General features: G+C 40.2%; 1 protein-coding gene across 1 annotated transcript; it reads right to left on the bottom strand.

Annotated features, from left to right (window-relative positions):
• Nucleotides 1–333: 333 nt before the first annotated feature.
• Nucleotides 334–19,016, bottom strand: OPN5 (opsin 5). The gene is made up of 6 exons (XM_010292092.1): nucleotides 18,852–19,016; nucleotides 11,620–11,739; nucleotides 8,057–8,227; nucleotides 4,955–5,289; nucleotides 1,733–1,977; nucleotides 334–430 (listed from the first exon to the last, which is right to left on the bottom strand). The coding sequence occupies exons 1-6, from the start codon at nucleotides 18,988–18,990 to the stop codon at nucleotides 367–369; spliced, it is 1,074 nt and encodes a 357-aa protein (XP_010290394.1). The 5' UTR covers nucleotides 18,991–19,016; the 3' UTR covers nucleotides 334–366.
• Nucleotides 19,017–21,141: the final 2,125 nt, after the last annotated feature.

The raw sequence follows: 21,141 nt of genomic DNA on the forward strand, positions 1-21,141 counted from the left end.
AAAACTGGCTTTTCACTAAAACTGGCCTTTTGTGAATACTTCCCTTTCTGTGATGGAAAATGTAATTCAAAAAATCACTTCTGTTAGTGCTAAAAAAAAAGAAAGGGTATTTTAAAGGCTCTGAAGTGAATAAAAAATTTTTATACAAATGAATCTTCTCTGTTTCTTCTTCCTCTGAGTACTTGAAATATTTGTCTAGCTCTAATCACTCTATTTTAGTTAGGATGTAAAGAACTACACTGTACATGGGATTAGGGAGTAAAATAAAACTGTCATCATGTTTTAATTTATTTACAGAAAGAGGAACTTGAGACAGTATGATTGTTTTGTCATCAAGTTTTCATTTGCTGTATGTGAAATGAGCCTTCATACTTCCAGTTGGGTTTCATTCATCGCCGTCGAGTCTCTGTGTGCAGATATGGTATACATCCTATGGGAAGGAGAAAGCACAACAATCATTTTGTTCGTACTAAGCTGAGAATTAAGTTCCTAATTCTGGGAAGTGATTTTTCCAGAACATTGTGTTCACTGAACAGAGATAGGAAAGCCAACTTCCGTTCAGCGTGAGGGTCTAGGTGAAACATCCTTCCTTCATCAGTGTGATAACGTGGAGGTTAAACATAAATCCAGCCTCCAAAGATTCACTGAAAGCTGCTTCAGATTTGTCTACAATTTGCCTAAAATTGCAGAAGGGTCTTTGGTAAACTGTAAATTCAGCACCTCAAACACTTACAATATATAAAAACTCTATGTTCTGCAGATGAGATAAATCCGAGTGTAAGATTATAGAATAATCTACTAAGGGAAGCTGTGGAATCTCAAGACTCACTCTCTGGACAATACATCAAAAAATGTCGGAATCAGTAAGGGAATAATACGAATGATAAAATGAGCCTTCATATCTCTAAGAAGAACACACCAAGGCACATATATTCTGGGCTTTTGAAGCAAATTACTCTTCTGGAATTCTATAGATTGACAGTCATTTATATGTGGGAGGGCATTTGTGGCCTTTATATCAGTATACACTGTCAGATTAACATCCATCATTACCTCATTGTTGTTCAATCACAGAGGTAAGATTTTTGTCTGGCATAAGACAGAACTAGACATAAGACAGAAACATTTTTTTCTTTCATGTGCACAGTTAGTGTTTCTAGGAACTCCACTAGTCGTCAGCACGGAATTCGCCAGAAAGTTGTAAAAAGAAAAGAGGCCTTTTTATAAGACCTTATTAGACTTCGATTTGCTTGGTTTGGGTTTTTTTGGTGTGAGTGGTACCTACAGGGTGACTAAGGAACTATTGTCTCTGCTACTTCTGTGGCTGAAAGGCATGGTATTAACATGTTAATCATATAAGGAATGAACACAATTCTCTCCCTTTTACTTCACTGGCAATGGAGGTCATCAACACCTTCTGGAGGTAACCCATATGATGACATGAAAGAAAGGGAACAGAAGGACAGGACTGAACCAAAACCCACTAAAACCTGTGGGGTTTTTTTCCAATTATATCAATGGAGTTGCAGCTGGATCTAAAAGTAAGAACCATCTCCTTGCTTCTCTTTTTACACCTAGAATCACTTTACAAATTTCCATAGCAAGCAAGACCCTGCATAGGTCATGGATGAAAACAAGCAACAAGATTTGAAGAGCTGTGACTCTTGGTGGATCTTATTTTGGCACATTTTTGGAACATTAGAGATATCCTACTTCTCAAAGAAGAAATTACCTCGATTTCTTCAAAGAGCTCTTCTTCTGCAGTGTCTTCAATCCACCTGACCGGCAACAGGCAAACTTACAATCAATGACCTGGTAAATAATTGGGTTGTACATGGCTGCTGACTTAGCAAGCAAAGTTGGTACCACTGAGAACTGAATGGGAACCGAATCCGGCTGTCCAAAGGCTGACCACACAGAGACCACAGCATAAGGGATCCAGGCAATGAGGAACCCTGCACAGATCAACATTGCCACCTTGTGAGAGGGAAAGATTAATCTAGCAGAGTCGGACACTGACAGTCCAACACAGAGCTAGGCAGAATGCAAAGGAACATGCCACAGAGTGGAAAAGAAAAATGGTAACTCTTTTCAGATAAATTTACAGTATGAAAAAAAGCTGTCACAAGTTTCTCTTCTCTTTATCTAGCGCCTGGTTTTCTTTCACCTGACACAGAGCAGTTATTGAGTCTGTTATCACAGACCTTTAAAAATAGCATGCTATAACATCTAGCTAAACATGAGGAAACTAAAGGAGAGCACAGAAAAATAATTCTTTGACATTAAATTTTAATTATTTGTAGAAGGAGAGTCCTTTCAAAACATAGAGACTCTCTTTTTTAGGATAATTTATAACATAGAGCTGTGAAAGTTTTTTTAAATTCTGAGAAAGATCTTTGAAATCAACACAGGTTAAGCAGGAAACATTTCCTACAGGGTTTCTCCTTGGGGTTTTTTTTATTTTTCTTGCTTATTTGAGGAGCCTCTCACTTCTATAGTCTCTTCCAACCAAATATTCCTCAGATTGTCAAAAAGAAACCCAGTCACTTTTCCATTCCAGAGTGAAACAAGCATGCACTGGGAAAACAAAACCAAAAAAATTATTCAGTGCAGGTCTTCCAGATTCTGGGTCCTTTGAAATCAGATTCCAAAGTTCATGAAATCAAAGTCTTTGAAGAAGTTTCCAGGATTGAATTAGCTCAGAGTGAGTTTGTTTAGGAGGGTATATTCCTGCCTATATCTACTATAGTTCCTTCTTCTGTATCACTCAGTACCAGTAACCAAGGCAAAAGCAAAGGAAATTACGAAAAGAAGGAAAGAAAAAAGATTGTAACACCCTGATCTAATGCAGGGCTGCTTCTTCTCTTGTAGGCGTGCTGATGTCCCACAGAGAAGGTGTCAAAAACCAGCAGGACCAATAACCTGCTGCAAGGATGACCACTGGTGACAGGAGGAAGGTGAAGAGTTTTGATAAACGAGGTCTATTTTCTGCCTGCACCCAGGAGGGTGTCTGTGGCCTATCTTCCACTGGAAAAATGTCAACAGTTTGAATCCCTTTCAAGACAAATATGGAAAAAGTAAGCATAAAGTCAGTCAATAAGGCATTAGGTGTCAAGTGTCCACTCAGCAGATATAAAAATTACTATATTTACCTGGGTAAACTGGAATTAAAACTACTGAGAATTTAACTGAGAGTAAGAACATTAGTACAATGTCTAGTTTTCTTTCTCATGACCCATAGCATGGATTTGTACTCCATTAGAATCTGTAGATGCTTTAAAAAGCAAATTTCTACCAAACATTTAAGTTGCATTCCTAGTTAATGAGAAAAGGACTTCCTTATAATGTGAGGAAATATAGGAATGGTTAGTATAAATATTAAAGAAAAACTTTTTGGGACCAAAATTTGTGATTTATATACTTTACCTGAAGCAACGTGCCTGCACTCAGTCACAGCCTGATATAGCTTCAAATAACATCATGCAATAGGACATACTGAAGAAATATGCCATTATCCTGCTGCCACTAACAGACTATTATTCTGCATCCAAATCGATAGTAGCACATATGCACTCATTTGGAATAAGACAATTAGAAGAATTACAACAAAAAATCATCAGAAAACACAAGTTTTTGGATATTGCATAGCCTTTAGTGGAGCCTTTGTTTCCACATCTTGATTGTAATATTATTTTCAGGGAAACTTCATTCTAAGTGAAAAAGCATAAAGCTTTTTTTGTTGTCTGCCACTGAAAAAACAGTGCATGTGAGCCAAGGATCTCAGACACAGCCTGTTAGTTACAAATTGTGCTGTGAAATGGGTTATGATGGAGACCCATTTTCTGTATTTATGGATATCCCAGCGTTATGTTCTCCACGGAGAACATAACGTAGATCGGAGACAGATGGGACAGCTACTAGTGTTTCGATTCAGATCACGTTAAAGTTGTACATGATCCCTCTAATAGGGCAAAAATAAACCTGCAACCTCAAATCAAAAGTTGTCATTTTTCTTCAATGTTCTGAATAACTACAAACCTGTACTGTACTGAAGAAACCCTTTTTAAAGTCAAGTAATGTTGACAGCCGCATTGACAGCACTGACCATGCAGATAGCTAGCTGAGATTCTTCAATATGCTTAGACATAACGCCACTTACTGCTATATATTATATAACTTGCAGTTCAACTCCCCAAAAATGTAATAAAATTTGATCAGCCAAGCAGAGGATGCTGCTTGTCTCCCTCTTGGAATGGCTGGTGAATATTTTACAGCTATGAAATCTGGTTTTGTTCAGTGCAAGTTTTTATTTTGAGAGATTTTCTGGCACAATAACCAGTATCAGCAAGGATCATGGCTGTCACCATTGCCAAATAGAAAACAGATTCTATCAAAAAGGGAAAATAGGGTATGGTTTGAGATGGAAAATTAATTTTATCACTTGAATGCGTTCTTATCAGCAGCTCATGGCTGAACAAAAATGATAAATTATTTGCATAAAAAAAATTGCAAAGTCACAGAGTGACTTTAGTTTATATCTTCATTAACAGAGGAACATAAGCTGTCTGAAAGTTTTATTTCCCTGCTACAATAATCTTTTATCCATTTTTCTCGAATGCCTTAAAATAATTCCTCACAACTGCTTCTGAAAGCAAAGGGAGTTTTATGATGGGGAACAGGGCCACAGGAGATGATGTGACTTGTTTAAGGTCACCCAGGAAGGCTGCGGCAGAGGTTCAGACTGAATCACAATCTCAGGGATTCGCGTGCTTGAATCATAAAATTCTGTTTCAACTCCTGTCTTTTCCCATCTTGACAATAACGGAGGAGAAAGATAAAAGAACCACCTTCAGAGAGTTGTACTATCGCTCATCATAGGAAAATATATGGTTGAAGTTCTCCAAGCCTCTTTTATAACCTGACAAAGCAAACTGAGCAAAATCTTCCTACCTACCTTGGTCAGCTTCATTTCAAGTATGTGGCTGTTCTGAATCCTGGTATCATAGTGAGCAACCTCTTTGGTGGATGACTTGACTTTTAAAATTATTTTGACATAGGAAAACACAATCACCGCAGTTGGGAAAAGGAGGCAAAAGAAAAGAATACTCAGAATAAAAGCCTGTCCAGCCACTGAAGCCTGCGCCAGCCACCAGTCCAGAGTGCAGGAGGTCCCAAACGGCTCGGGGGCATAGTTGCCCACGCCAGCAAAAGGCACCGTAGCCCAGAACGTAGCATAGGCCCAGATTATTGCCAGACAGATAAATGCATGATGTCTCTTAAGCCAGGTACCTGGAAGATAATTCAAGAGTTACAACCTCAGGACCATATGTGTTTGGCAGGACTGAAGATGCCATTCTACACATGCGGTAAGAGTTTACTTGGCTGTTTGACAACAACTGCTGTTAGGGTTTATCTCGCCTCCTTCCAGCTATCTGTAGTAACCCCTGAGGCAGCCACCCCAGCTCGTGTTGTACCTCATGAAGAGGAACACACACTCATAGAGATGGCTCTGCTCAACGTTATTTCAGATCTCTGCTTTAGGCTGTGATGATTTACAACCAGAAGAGTCTGTACAAAAGCAGTCCAAACAGCTAGCTCAGTAACGAACCTGGGAATCTTGTCTAGTAATTCTGAAAATTGCTCTGTGGTCTGTAAAGGCATATTCAGTGTGTGGTCAGATGAGATGGAAGTTTGACCCACCTAAGTGTTTAATTCAGCCTTTCATTGCTCAGGATGAAGGTTCACTAGCTGCAACTGTACAGTGTAACTTATGTTATTTCCTATTCCTCCTGTCATATATTAACTGTCTAAAGTCTGATCTCAATACACTTCTCAACATAAATCATTAACTCAAGTGACTGATAGACAAGGCTTTACAGAGGAAGTAACATATCCAAGATTTATTTTTACCTTGTCATTCTTTTCCAGTACAGTAAATCATAATGTGCATACAGTCGGAAGTATTTGTAATTCGTGTTTTCATGTATCCTTGTCCATTTGTTTTATTAAATGGTAATGGCATGCCTGGAGCTATGGAGTGGAATATTGCCTCTCTGCTCATCTTGCATACAACCATATTTCAGCTAGAAAAACCTTCAGTTTACAGGCTTTCCATCATCACCCATGTTCAACATGTTGGATTCATGTAGGACTAACAAGTTAAAACCTATGATTTATGCAGGAACTCAGACTATGATATTATAACAGCTACTTCTGCCTTGGAAACTGTAATCTCTTTTCACTCCCCATCCACTGACATTGAGGAGCTTTCTTCCGAATTTGAGAATAACATAAAACAAAATCAAAACAACTCAAACAACTGTAATTCAGATGCGACTGGTGCCCCTTCTCCAGCTGATTTTACCTTTCCAGGTCACTGGAAGGAAAATGAACACTGGCTATCAAATGACAAATTCAAACACAATGGCCAAGAGACCGGAACGTGGTTTGTTTTGTTCAAGTGTGGAAAAACTAGAGCAAAAATAGCATGAGGGCTAAAATATTGGCATTATTTTCACAGCTATTGTCAGACCACAGCAATCTATTACCAAAAAAAAAAAAAAACCAAATTAGTTGCTGCTTTTGGAGCAAAACAAAGGTGTAGGTATATCGTCAGGTGCTCCAGGCTCCTGATTGCTTTAGGCGATGGGACTTGCTTTCACAAATTGTACAAACAGCTTCCAGGTTGCACTTCCTATGACAAGGGTCTTCCTATTCCTATTCCTAGTGGTTGAAGTAGGGAGCAGCACTCTATTTGGATATCCTACTGGAGCCAGATACCTTCACATGGAAGAATGACAGGAAAGTTCAGGCTGTAAATCCTAGGTTTTGGGAACATAAACCAGACCGAAAGTCCTTATAGGGAAAATGGTTACGTTTACCACCTAGACTGAACATGATAAATATGTTTATTGCTCTCCATCATTTTGTATGGACAACCATGACCAGCCCTTGAGAAAAAAGGTTTTGAAGCATTCTGTCTCTCTTGAACTAAGATGTCATACTAAATACCAGAACTCATGGCATGAATGCAACCAACCATGAAATGTTTACTTCAGCTCATCAAGTCTGAAAAATTCTCTATGATTTGAGTTGCCACTGAATTATTTTAATAAGACTTTTATATAAAGAACTGAAATCCTGCTTAATGTGAATGTTGTATTTAAAACTCAGCTAGGGAGACCTTCTCTGCACTCATCTCAGGAAAAAGTATGGAAATGTCAGGATCTATGATAGCAGATCTTAGTGCAGTGCCACAGCTTTTAATTGTCAGCACGCTCCACTGTTTTGGACAGACCAGCTTACGTACACTTCCTAGTTCCAAGCATTTCTTATAACTTAACATTATATAGTTGATATTAAAAGTCATTATAATGAAACGAGTTGTATGTCCCTCAAGTCACATGGGCAATGTGTTTCTTATATGTAAAGTCACCTTGAGTATTCCCAGTAATTTTGTTGCGGAGTCAGTCCTTTCCAATGCAAGAAAAATGTCTTTTCTAAACTGTGACATCTTTTAACCGGAAAGAATGAAGCATATAATACTTCATATTCAAGAGAGATAAGATATTGATGGATATGGTGATAATATCTTTCATTGCTAAATTCATTTCAGCCTCTCAGATTCCATCTCCATATGAGAGACGATATCACATTTATTATGACCTATTGCACATCCAAATCTTTTAGATGTTTTAAATGGCTTGCCACATATCTTAAAGGAATTTAGGCATCTAATAAGGAATACTTTTGTGTGTCGGTCCATAAGACCTTGCAAGATGTGCAATACTTGAACCTGTTAATGTCAATAGGCCTTGATATACACAAAGTGATTTATCTATGAGTGATTACTAAAATTCATGGCTTAGAGCAGACAGCAGAGAAAAAACAGTGAAGGTTTTATTTCCAGCAATACAAATTCAGCTGGGATTACTTGGGTCATAAAAATTCCTCTTGCCTGTGTATTCCCCTTTATATTTAATAAAAACATTCCGAAGAGCTTAAGTATGATTTCAGTCTAGAAAATTACATCACTTAACATAGTTTTCTTTCTTACCATAAGACAAGTGGCAGATTTTTAGGTATCTATCCAGGCTGACAGCTGTCATGGTAATAAGGCTCCCACAGCCAAAGAAGAAACCAGCCCATCCATACCAACGGCAGCCCATCCATCCAAACACCCAGCGGTGAGAAAAGAAGGAAATGATACTAAAGGGTTTTCCTGCAACTTCAAAAGGAGAAGAGAACATCAGCTGACTGATAAAATCCATCACCAGTAAAACCACCCTTTTTCAGAAAAGCAAACCCTCCCTTTTGCCCCAAGTTAATGCCAGTAAAAAAGCGGAGAGAGGGCTTCAGGCACAACAGATGTGGTGACCTGCATGCCCTCCATCCACAGGACTCAGCCTAAAAGTCAGCTGTTGCTAGATCCCATAGCACCTACGCTGCGGTAGGATGAGCTAAGCCAACAGCATGGCTGGAAACAGGTGGTTTGCTGCAGACCACATACACCAAAAGTAAACCCATACTCTGGTACGGAGCATGTGCAAGCCCTTCCCATTACGAAGCCTTCAGAGTATGTGGTGTTAAGTCCACAGGCAAACACATGCCAGTGTGTAAACCGTACAGGTGATAGGTGAGTCTGGGCTTGAAACAAGCACCAACTTTGTTAGGCTACATCCTTATAATCAAGTGTCTTCAAACACAGGATAAAGAAATTTGCCTTTCAAGATGACTTCTGCAAACCCACCAAGGCCCAGCAGTAGGACGCGTGCTGTGCTGAAGTGCTAGGTTAGAAAGGAAGATGGTGCTATGGTCGCAGCATGGCTTCGAGCTGCAGAAGTGGTTTCAGCTCCCGTCCATATCACATTTTTCTTTGGTGACTCTCAGCAAGTCAGCTGACCACAGTTATTAAAAAGTTTCAAGCATCCTCAAACAGAAGGAAAATACCCAACTATTTTGGAGAATCTGTCCTAGTGGCACCTCAGCTCATTTCTCCATTTGTACAAGTAGGAGGTACATTACAGAGGAAGTGAAGTAAGGTCGTATGTTGTTCCATTCTCACCTTAAAACATTAACATTATTCATATTCTTTTTAAATATAACAAAAATTAAAAAGTTTGGAAATTATAATTTTCTAGTTGGAATTCTCCACTTCCTGATCTATTTCTTTTTTTATCTCAAACTGGACAAACAAAAAAATCAACTTTAATGGAATAGACAACTCAAAAATTTACAATCTAGGAACATTAACGTGTTTTCTGAATTCTTAATTTCTACTTACCAGACTGACCTGAAATGTTCCAAGGCCTGAACAGTTCTGCTGTAACATTCAAACATTAAATATTTAACTCTACCTTCCTGTGACTGTATTCCTGCACAGGAGTTGCCAGAGCACCTCAAGGAGTTGAAAGCATCTCAGCAACCCTGGGCTAGTTTCCCTGGCTGAACCACACTGTTCACCATTCACTGTCTGTAATGTCATGGCAGCTCAGTGAATTTGTGTAAGAGAGGGCAAAAATAGCCTTGCAAACTGTAATTCCCACAAGGTAACCTATTCATAGAAGTCAAGACAAAAGTCTCTATTTTGTTGAAGTGATCTGTAGAAAAATATTTTTGATTGTTTCCAAAAATATTCCATATCCAATCCAAGTGTTCAGAAACTAAACATCCTGTTTTCATTCTTAACAGAACATTAAAACATTTCTACCAAAACAAAATCTTGCAGAATATGGCCTTTGCTCTGTCTTCTATGCCAAAAGCATCATGACTGAAAGTCCTTCAAAATGACACTTATTTTTAAACAAGGTATTTTGGGACTCTTTTCCTTTAGCCTAAGCCTCTGAAGAAAATTCTGCCTGAGCCTGAAGGTTGTGCTCAGGTCAATATATTACGTGCTTTTCTCTGAGCAGAGCAAACCTACTTTAATTTTTCAAGCAGAAGCTGACCCCAGTGATTAAGGTTTCAAGAAAAACATGAAATATGGCAAGGTCTAGGACATATGCTAAGAGTCAGCAACTTTACTCATGTAAATCATTGCCAGCTCTAAAGGCCAACACATTTATTTGCACAAAATTAAATTTCTCTTCAGCAGCATAGGACTCGGAGCATGGTATCAGTGCAAAATGAGCCTGATGCAGTTTTGAACAAGTGGCTGGTGCCACCCTGTGGAAATCTGCAGGAAGCAGGGCTATGGCAGAACCCTCTTCTTGAACAAGGTGCCAAGAAAACTGTGAAATATGAAGATTTTGGAAGAAGTCCCATCTTCACTCCAATCAGTCCAGCAGATACAGCACATCACATTTCTTGAGTCAACTTCTTCCATTAACAAAAAGAAAGAGAAGGGAGAGAAGGCACGCTTGGCTGTGCCAATCACAATTCTTTTTAATTACAAAACCTAAATACACAGATAGATTGAGATCCCGATGGAAGACAAGGCGACCCAGCGGTATGTTGGTGACAGACCTTAACAGAGAAACTAGCAGCAATATCTCCTTCAGAAAAAACATGTTTACTGATCACCAAGAGGCATCAAAATTACTGGAAGTTGAGGACATGAGCAGCTCCTTGGCTGTGTGCAGTGAGATCATAATAAGCTTTGGTTTTGGGAAGCTGGGAGACATTATTTTATGTTGTTCAATGCTATTTTAAGCATTTGGATGAAGGCAGAAGCATTTGGCAGAGACAAGGGCAGGAAAAGGGTGCACTGGAGCTGGGGGCAGGGGTCCTGGTGTATGCAAAACATAGGGGACAGTTGACTTCAGGAGCATGGGAACATGCTGCCATTTATATTGCACTGGGGAGATCCCATGGTCAGCTGGGTCACATCAGGCTTTTATACCCATTGGATCATCTGCCATCCAAAATATCCTTTTCTAAAGGACGTTCAGTCCTCCCCCTGCATTTGCATGTAGCCATAAGCAGCTGAATGAGACTCATGTCAAGAGCCAAAGGAATGATCTCCAAAGGCTTTTGACTCTGTAACTTTGTGTAAACCTTTTCAAAGCTCCTTCTTCTCATGCCTCGGCACTCAGGCTATGGGGTTGAAATAACAATCCCTCCAGTTGGCTGATGTTGCTCATACTATATAAGTTGACACAAATGCTTTTTTTCCTCATCCAGACATAAAAGAGGATGGTCACTAGAGAGAAAATTATTAGCTTTGGTAGGCTGATGGTCTCTGGCATTTTCCAATTCTTTCCCCTCATGCCCCTCCCCAGTCATATTTGGTTGAATATATATTTTTGAGGTACCTTGATCCCTCCTGTTGCACCCTACGGCAGGAAAATAGAATTTTCTTCAACCGTAATAATGAGCTATTTTGTAGTTGTTGTGCCAGGATGCACGTGGGAGCTGTCTCTGAAGGCCTGCCCAGTGCTGGGGCGAACAGGAGTATTGCCTGATTGATAAATTCAACCCTGTTTTTTCCTCTGTACTTTTCATTTCTTTCCATCAAGTTGTTCAGGAATGTTTTTTTCTACCTCTCTTTCTTATTTATATGCAAATAATACAGCAAAAGGCATTTTGGACTCCCTGTGACTTCCAGAGGACTGTCTCTTGCTGCTGCCAGAAAGAATGATGGGATAGTTAAAAAAAAGTGAAAATAAGACATGAAATTACCTGAAATGCCCAGATCACACACTGCTAAATTAACAGTCATTATCTCAGCAGGTCTCAACTTCTTTTTTCGCTTTGAGGACATAAAAATAACATACCCATTTCCCAGAGTTGAAAGAATCCCTATAAAAATATGAAAAGAAAAACAATCAGATTAGAATTCTCAAAAACAGCAACATCCCATCTTCCTTGTGAAATTCTCTGATATTTTCATCCTGAAACTGTGGTCCCAAGGCTAGAAATTTTACTTTGAAACATGATCATCCAGTTCTCATTATGCAGCTCATAGAGACATCTACCGCAGACATCTCCCTCCCACAGCAAATGCTATTTTCCCCTTTGCAGCAGGGCATTGCCTTCACCACCTGAGTCTGCACAACTATCGACCGAATGTACATAATAGAAATCTCATAATTCTTCTGTTCTGATCAACCCCATCTGTCTCACGAACATTTATACAACCACCAGAATGAAATTCAGCTGTCTGTAATCAAAAGAACCCCAATCTCTGATCAACCTTAATTTTATTAAACACTACAATCAGAGGTTGAGGGATATATTTCTAAAATAATGTAAATTAAGATATTAATATCACATCTTAAATTTTACAATAAAAACTGGTATCTATCATAAGGAAGTAAAATCATAAATTATATCTGATTTTAACTTCCAGCTGGAATTCAGTGCATGAGGAGGGATCCTCTTCATGTTGTCTGACATCTTTTTTGTCATATCACCACCCAAGAACCAGTAGGTACCAACGCTGCAGGTGATTAATCAGCCATGGAGCTAATCACACTGGTACCAAAAATTGTGGGGTTTCCAGTTCCCTTAAAGCAAGCTGTTTCTTCACCAACTCATGTTTGAAAGACTTGGAGCCCGGAGTGAGCATTTTGCAGTGGAAACACAGGACAGCACACAACATCCCTTTCGGGAAGCAAAAGTCACCCCCACAGGTGAACACCTCGAAGGCACCATGGCCCATGGCAGCCTCGTGCCAGAACAGAGGAGACAAGTAAGAAGGAGACGCAGAAGAAAAGAGTGAGGAGCAAAGAGTGGCAGAGACCCAACCTCCTGCACCACCGTTGCCTTACCAAAGGGACCTACAACAGCAATGAGGGAGAAGATGTTGGAGTGAAGTTCAGCCTGAGAGAGCAGGAGGAAAGGTGTTTTCCTTAAGTATTTTACGTTTGTCATCTTTGTTTTTCACTACCTTACTGAGTAATCAAATGTTAAGTTACATTCCCCATGATGAGACTGTTTTGCCCGCAACAGTAACTGGTTGTTGATGTCCCCATCCCACTGCGGGGGCTATAAGCAAGCGGCTGCCCTGCGTGCTTGGCTACCAGCCGAAGTCAACCCTCCACACTACTATAAAAAAGTGGTAAATAACCCAACTTTCTTCTGTCTGAGGCAGCAAAGTCATTCTTTGTGATGCCTTCCTACACATGGCTTTGGTGGTGCAAACTCATACCCCTTGTTTCAAAAAGACTCCAGCAGCCCTCCAGTCACCAGCAACTCTGCCCTCTCCAAATATTGTACCTTTGAATACCACACAATTTTTATCAGAGTATTCTGGGAGGTCAGACCTCAGGAATTAAATGGGCATTTATTTACTCTGGCTCATCAGTGGAATGATCCCCTTGCAAAGATGCCATGTCCTCACAAACCAAGAAACTCAACCTGGGAACATCCATGAAGCAGAGAGAAAAATGGTTCCCAGAGGATAAAACCAGACTATTTCTCAAGAAGGTTTAGTAACTGTGGAACTGAAAGTTTACCAAACTCAGGAGAAAAATACTTTGATTTTGAATTTTTCAGTAATAAATGCCACACTCATCTAATTGGAAACACTTCTTATTTTTATACCGGCAGTATTGCTTTCTATATTATTTTAAAAAGATAAACAGGACAGAAGCTGGCTTATCATTGAATCTTAGGTTTTCTCAGCAAATTTGATTTATCCTTGGTGAATAAAATTTAAAGAACATCGTATCCTTAGGGGTCTGAAGATTTAATCTGAATTATAAGTAGATACAGGTATTCATATGCATTATTTTCTTCTTTGCAGCTAAGTGAATGAATCTGAACATTGCCAAGCATTTTTCCTATATTTTAATCATTTTCTCTCTTAATGTCATTTTCTCTCTAGTGATATTTAGGATATCTAGAGTGCCAGCATCCAGTTTGAAAGCCCTTTTGAAAGCACCTGACATTTTCCTGAATCTTTTTCAACTGACTGGTAGTCCAGAGAGATTTCTTCATCAGACAAACCTCTGAAGCAACTGCTCGTTATTAATAGCAATGTTTCAACCATCTAATCCTACAGTTGGAAGGGGTCCAGTGACAATTTAAGTTGCCTTTTGTCTATACCTGCATCTGGCAATTGCTTATCTGAATTCTTTTTTAACTCCTTGGTGATAGAAACTTCATAGTCTCCTGAGATGAGCCATCTAATACTTCATTTTTCCTACTATTAAAAAGATTTTCCCAACAGCTAGATGGAGTCCTCACTGGTGCAGGCTCCCAGCTCTGGTAGGTGCTGGAAACTGTGTGCCTGGGCAGAGCTGGGCTTGGAAACGGGAAAAAAGACTCTCCAGATATAAAATAAAGGCTCTTTTCCAGGAGCAAACAGTTCAGGGCACAGCTACCCATGGCACTGTAACACTATTACATATATATAAACAAAGAGCCAAGGGTGTGATAACTAAAAAAGTGACAGCTACAGAAGAGCCAGGCTCAGATACGCAACCTGCAGCGAAAGGTGAAAGTGTATAAAAGTAGCAAATCCGAACAAATAAGCCTCCTTTCCTCCACTCTGACAGCAGTGCTAAACCATCAGAGGGAAAAACAAACAGAAAAAAATAGTTCAGGATTTTGTTTTCAATTAAGCTGTTTCATAACACTCCGAGGAAGCGTGCAGAAACAGTTTGCAAATCAATAGTTACTTGCCACAGGCTTTCAAAGGAGCTGACAGCCAGCGCGTCTCCCTGCCCGGCCGTCCAGTAAATCAATCAAGTCAGTGATGAAAAAGCTAGCGGGGGAAGTGACAAAGTAAAAAGAATTGGATTCTTATAATCACGTGTACTGTGTGATTTTTTTTTTTCCCAGACAATAAAAAAAAATGCACATGGAAATTAACTAGTTAGGACAAAAGATCACACATTTGCAGAGAATTTATCACAGTTGGTCAAGACACCTGATTTTCTTCAAAGACGAAAAAAATTTATTTTTATATTTTCAAACTGCAGTTTTGCAGCTCAGTTTCCTGACAGGATCCCAGCCTTGCTCCCTCACGGTGCCGCTTCTTTCCCTTTTTGAAATACGTTTTAAAACTACTTGCCCCTTACGTGCCTCAAGCAAAACAAGATGCCCTGTAGCAATCCCCACCTCCTGGCTTGCTCTCTGCTATCAGGATGTCCACACAGGACATCCTCAAGAGGGGCCACCATTTCTTGGAAGGGGACTACAAAGGAATAGGGGACACGGTTCAGTGGCAGCAGGTGGCAATGAGCAGGTTGGGTCTGAACCACAAGTTATAATAAAAAAACCAGACATACCCTCGCTGGGTACAGGAGCCAAATGCTCCAGCTCAGTTTTCCACCTTCTGTGGATTACACAGTTTACAGAGTAAATCTCTGATACTGCAGTTACCCCAAGGCACAACTATGCCCAAGAGTTATTTAAGCACATGTTTTTGCTTACTTTTCTGGATGCGTGGGAGCTGTGATTAACTATAAATCTGCCAATGAAAGCAAATTTACAGCCTTAGTAATCCTGTTGTGTGGAATTTGATGTCAGTGAATAGTTTCACAGAGCTAGTCTTCCTCCTCCACCACCTTAAGATCCACTATCTACCACCGAAAGTCTCTGCACAGCAGTTCTTCATGTCCCAACAGAAATGTGGATGTTTTGAACTGTCAGAAATCAGCTTAGTGGAAGAGGAAATACAAGATTATTTTTGTTTACAGGAAGTAAAAAAAACCACTCAAAGATTTACCTGGGAACAACAAAGATTAATTTCCTTCTAAGTTCTCATATTTTTGCAAGCACAAGATATTATTAAAATGTTGCTGTCCACCTAAATATGAATGGGTAATAAAATAGGGATCTGCACATCAACAGAAGCTAATGGTGGCAACCCCAAGGCACTAGGCTGAACTAGTCTTGCACCGTACAACTCACATGAGAAGCATTAGCCCAAGCAAAGTTGTTTTGGGTTTTTTTTGTAAGAAAAATATGTTTAAAGACTACTTTAGCCCATCTGTTCTGTCCTGGTTTCGGCTGGGATAGAGTTAATTTTCTTACTGATAGCTGGTGGTGTGCTGTGGTTTGGATTTGGGATGAAAATAATGTTGATGACATGCTGATGACATGCTGATGTTCTGGGTTGTTGCTGAGCAGTCAAGGACTGTCCAGCCTCTCATGCTGGGCTGCCAGCGAGCAGGTGGGGGTGCACGGGGAGCTGGGGGGGGCACAGCCGGGACAGCTGACCCAGGCTGGCCAAAGGGGTATTCCATACCATACGACGTCATGCCCAGTATATAAACTGGGGGGGTTGGCCGGAGCGGTGCTGCAGCTGGGAAGCTAACTGGGCGCCGGTCAGCGGGTGGTGAGCAATTACGCTGCGCATCACTTCTTTTGTATATTCTTTTACCATTATTATCATCATTATTGTCATTCTCTTTTTTTTTCCCCTGTCCTATTAAACTGTCTTTATCTGGACCCATGAGTTATACCTTTTTTTTTTTATTCTCTCCCCCATCCCACTGGGGAGGAGGCTAAGCGAACGGCTGCGTGGCTCTTTAAGCTACCTGCCGGGTTGAACCACGACATACTCACAAGCACAGAAGACGACCTGACATTGCTCCATCTACCAGTTTTGTTTCATTCCCTCTCCTAGTGGCTGAGCTCTGAGGTGTAATTCTGCTTTACTGGTAAAAAGTATAACTCTCCTTCTTCACATAAAACCCCTATAAAAGGGGGCAGGGTCTGTATTTCTTCTGGCCTCTGGCAAATTAATATCCATTATTATATTATACCCAGTGTCTAAAACACTGCTGTACTGGTCTAGAAAATGTGAAACCAGTTGCCATTGCAGAGATGGCAGCTAAGAAATGGCTGCTTAAAATCATTGCAATGATTGTTAAAAAGAATTTTTATATAAAATTATATCTGTGTATTATATCTGAATATAAAAATATCTGTGCAGGATACCGATGACATCTTATGCTACAGATGCAAGTCTAAGGAAGAGGCAAATACAGCACTTACATGCATGTGTGAAGAGCATATTTGGCTCTAAGGAAAGCTCCTGCTGGAGTGTGTAATGACCATAAGAGTAAAGTAACTAATCAAGTAAAATGCAATGCAAAACAAACACATGAAAAAAATAAGTTCAACACAGGGCAAAATGTGGGATATGATGTCTAGAGCTACACATGTATACAGCAGAGCTATGGCTTGAACTTTCCCAGCTTGGGCCACCAAGGAGTCCACCACAGGCTGCTTGATGTCCGGTACAGAACACCATGAAGGTGGGAATCTTACCGATAAGTCAATATAAAAATGATTATCAGCCCTTTTCAAACTATAATTTCAGTCCTTTCACACTGCTCATGTAAGTCTGTGCCTTCGTGGTCAGCTTTTGGTTTTTCATTGGAAACATACGATTTCTGTTCCTTGCCTTAATTTGATTATATCTATGTTTCTCAAGATGTTTCATTCCTGGCAGGGGTATTTCTTTGGAACTGGATAAACCTACATTAAATACAGCCAATATAGCAAGGCAACACAGTGTACATGGGAAGGATTCATTTCAGCTACTCAGACATATTTCCTGGGATTAAAGCTAAATTTGCTTAACTGAGTGAAAAAAGACCCGAGGGGGGGTTGTTTTGGACAGTTCAGTGAAGACATCTGTTTGCACAGCAGAACAAAGATGTATGTATGTGAAAATCTAGGATGCATACGAAACAGTGCATGGATACCAAGAACAGCACAGAGATACAGCTTCACCTGCCGTCTCTGCTGCTCTGAATTCCTTCTTCGATAAAGACGTAAGAAGAAGACAAATGAGAAATAAGTGTTATTCAAGCTTTTGTGAGACCTCCACTGCAGAAAAGATTAGATTACTTAGATCAGTCGAGGGAAAGGCAGTGAGAGAGAGTAGGAAGGAGGGATGTAAAACAGTGAATGAGGAACATGAAGGTAGGACTGAAAGGTCTTTGTATTTTGTGCAGAACTGATAGAACAAGAGAATGAATCCAAACCAAAATCAATGCCAAGGAATACACTGTATACCCTGTATTCGTCCTGGTGTTCAGCCGTCTGACACCCGCAGCCCAGTTTGGTGTAGCAGAGTTGTATGACCTTGGCTCAGCTTTACTGAGAAAATAACTGTTTGAGCTGTGAGAAACCGCATGAACTAAAGCCATAAAACATAAGGAAACCTAAACCATAGAAAGAAGTGTAAGTGTTGAGGCAAGTATTGCCACAAAAAGATATAACCCTGTCCACTTCCATAAAGCAAGGAAGGTAATCATCAAGAAGAAGGACCAGTTTACCCCAGAAGCAATGGAGACCAGTATTTCCCAGCTGAAGGACAACTCCTTGGCATATGAATACTTGATGTAGAAATCAGTCCCAGCTATCATCTGTGTGCAGTAACCAATAAATAATTGCATTTATTCTGCTTGCAAAGACACTTTGCACACCGTAAAAGACTCCAAAACCAAAGGGAAAGGAGGGTGTTAGGCAGAAAATATCGCTTAACATAATATGTAACAGAGGACAGCTGATGCCAGGAGCTGAGCAAGAGTCAAATGAGCACATCTGAGGATGTTCTCTTTGTTGCACAGGCACATGAAAGCGGCTTTGAAAACATGCCATAAAACCCACATGGCATAAGGGCAAAAGCCAGTTCTGGTGGGGAACAATTAAACCTCAAGCTAGTAGCCTATCGGTAGAAAAAAAACGAGTATTTCTTCACCTTTTGCTGGAAGGTCTACTGCTAGTCACTTTTGGCTACGTGGAGCAGCATTCTCTGTTGACACTAACTGTTGACACCGTATTTCTAACACGTTCTTTCCTGTCCCTCCTAGATTTTTCTTTCTAGTATGAAGAAATAATTTAATTACACATGTAATGCACAGCAGCTTCTGCCTTCTTTGCGAGTGCCTGCAAGGATGCAGTGACATAGTCATATTTCAAAGACTAATTAAAACAATCATTACCAATTACTGTCAAATAAAACCCAGCTACAATGTCAGCTTCTCTAGAAAGCTTTGATGCAAAGGGGTCTTCCTTCTGGAGATAGTGTGGGAGGTATTCTTTCTGGGAGGAATTGTTGTGATCTGATGCCATCCCATTCATGTCCAGTTCAGCGTCTGAAAAACAAAAGAACAGAGTTTGCAATAGATCACATCTGCCACCAGGAAATGCACGGATATTTTTGTTCATACACAAGATGCATCCTCCTGTCTTCATTTCTGCTCTGCCACCTCCCAGTGCATTTCAGGATCCAATTCAAAATTGCATAAAGCATCCTGCCATGATTTATTTCATCACTTATTTACTTTATCCAAGAATGCCATTATTCATATGGCAGTCGTCACAGTAATCCATCTGAGCAGTATCTAGGTACCAGTGTGTTGTGGCATTCAAGCCAGGGCTTCTGAAGCATCTTCCCCTAATATCTTAAGGACCTTCATGTTTCCAGCTGGGTGTAAGAGTAACCCAAGACTGAGAATACAGAAAAACAAAAGGCGGCAATTGTTTGTGTCTGAATAGCTCCATTGCTCAATGTGTTTAATGCATACTGAACTTGTTGTCTTTATCTACATGCATCGTTCTTGTAGTTCCAGGAAACTGGAATTATCAGTAAGACAGTCCCAGCAATTTCTTCGTATCCTGAGGGGCACTATGTCTACAGATGGTAGCTCTGCAAATTTTACAGTTAAGTGAAAAGTTATATTCATAAATTCTCCTTACAGTTATTTAGGTGGTGGGTTCTAATGTAAATAACTTCACATGGCTATGGTTAAAAACAGGAATTGGCTATTACAGTTACAAAGAAGCAGCAGGATCATTAAATAATAGACTCATCTAGGCAAGCTCACTGAGTTTTCTTTCCATTTCTTTTTGAGTGGAAATGGGCTATTGAGATCAAATGTGCTAAGATCGATAAAGCGAATCCTGATATGGGAAAACTAGAATCTGGCAAGCATCCATGAAAGTTACCTCTCCAGAACAACCGAAGAAGTAAAGTGAGGAGCTCTAGCATAAGACAAAAATGTTTCTGCAATGTTTGAAACCACCCAGCCAAGAAGTGTTTAGGACATTCAGTCATTCCAGTTCTTCTTGCTAGTGCTTGGTGGGGCAGGAGTGGCACGTCAGAACTTAGCACTTGACTCCCAGGGCTTCCATACTTTTTGCTGTGGGACCTGGGACAAGTTGTGAAGCTCTAAATTTTGCGCCTCACAAGTCCAAACTCACAGGGAGACTAAGCAAGGAAAAAAAATGTTTCATTATTTTACCCATTTTACCTTTTCTGCATCTTGAAGGCAGACGGTCTTCTCAATAGCAGCCCTGTAGGGTCAGAAATGTAGATGACACTTGCCTACACATAAAGCACCCACAATCCTCTCCCTGCTGTTCCTCTAGCTTTGGAAAAAAGACCCCATTTAAGGGAATCAGATCATGGGGGCACACTGCCACTCTAAACGCAGGAGAAGCTGGAAGGTGTCCCAGACATATGACTCCAAGTGACACCAAGTCTTTAAAGTTCAGCAGCTTCATTGCTTTTCTTTTTTTCCCAATAAAGGAAAATATAAGCAAAGGCTGATTAATTAAAAAAAAACCCTTAGGTGACTTCATGAGCACTTTTATCCTTCCACAGCCATGGAGAATAAGCAGTACAAATTGTAGATTGCTCCAGACAGCAGAGCAACCATTTCGGTTTGGGTTAGGTACCATGGTACAGCAGCCTGGACACGGTCTGAAGAGACCGTCTTGTACAAAAGGGTGGGCTAAGGCATGAATCTGGGTAACAAAATAATCAGACTGATCATCCTCTCCATCCAATCATAGCCATAGATCTTGGTCCAAATTCCACCTGGCCTTTAAAAGGATGCTGATGCTTTTCTGTCCCCCACCTTGCATGGCCCCACAACTCTCATGTCGCTGCAGCATTTCAACCGTGGTGGTTGCAGCAATGCAAATGGAAACGCACATCTGGGATCTGTCAGCACAATTTGGATTTGACATAAATAAGTATCAAAATGTTTAAGGGCATGTTCCTTTCCTGAGCCACACTAAAATCTCCCACTCAAGTCAATATTAGGTGTCTCACAAGGACAATATTTTTCTTACATGGAAAAAAAGGTAGCTTCAAAGAGGAAATTTCAACTTCTGTATATCTTAAGCCCGGCCAGAAGCCCAGTCACTGAGATTTTTAACATGCCTCAGAAGGAAAAGTGCAGGTTTCCCAAACAAATCACAGACATGGGACAGGAGGAAGCCTTC

Source organism: Phaethon lepturus, unplaced genomic scaffold (assembly GCF_000687285.1).
Source record: "Phaethon lepturus isolate BGI_N335 unplaced genomic scaffold, ASM68728v1 scaffold1378, whole genome shotgun sequence".
Taxonomy (NCBI): Eukaryota; Metazoa; Chordata; class Aves; order Phaethontiformes; family Phaethontidae; genus Phaethon; species Phaethon lepturus.

Bases quoted from the DNA above. Each gene is read 5' to 3' on its own strand.
- OPN5 (XM_010292092.1), bottom strand. From the start codon at position 18,990: ATGAATGGGATGGCATCAGATCACAACAATTCCTCCCAGAAAGAATAC. The intron at 5,290-8,056 runs GTAAGAAAGAAA...ATTATCTTCCAG, and splicing joins AATCTGCCACTTGTCTTATG to GTACCTGGCTTAAGAGACAT. The intron at 1,978-4,954 runs GTAGGTAGGAAG...CCCTCTCACAAG, and splicing joins TTGAAATGAAGCTGACCAAG to GTGGCAATGTTGATCTGTGC.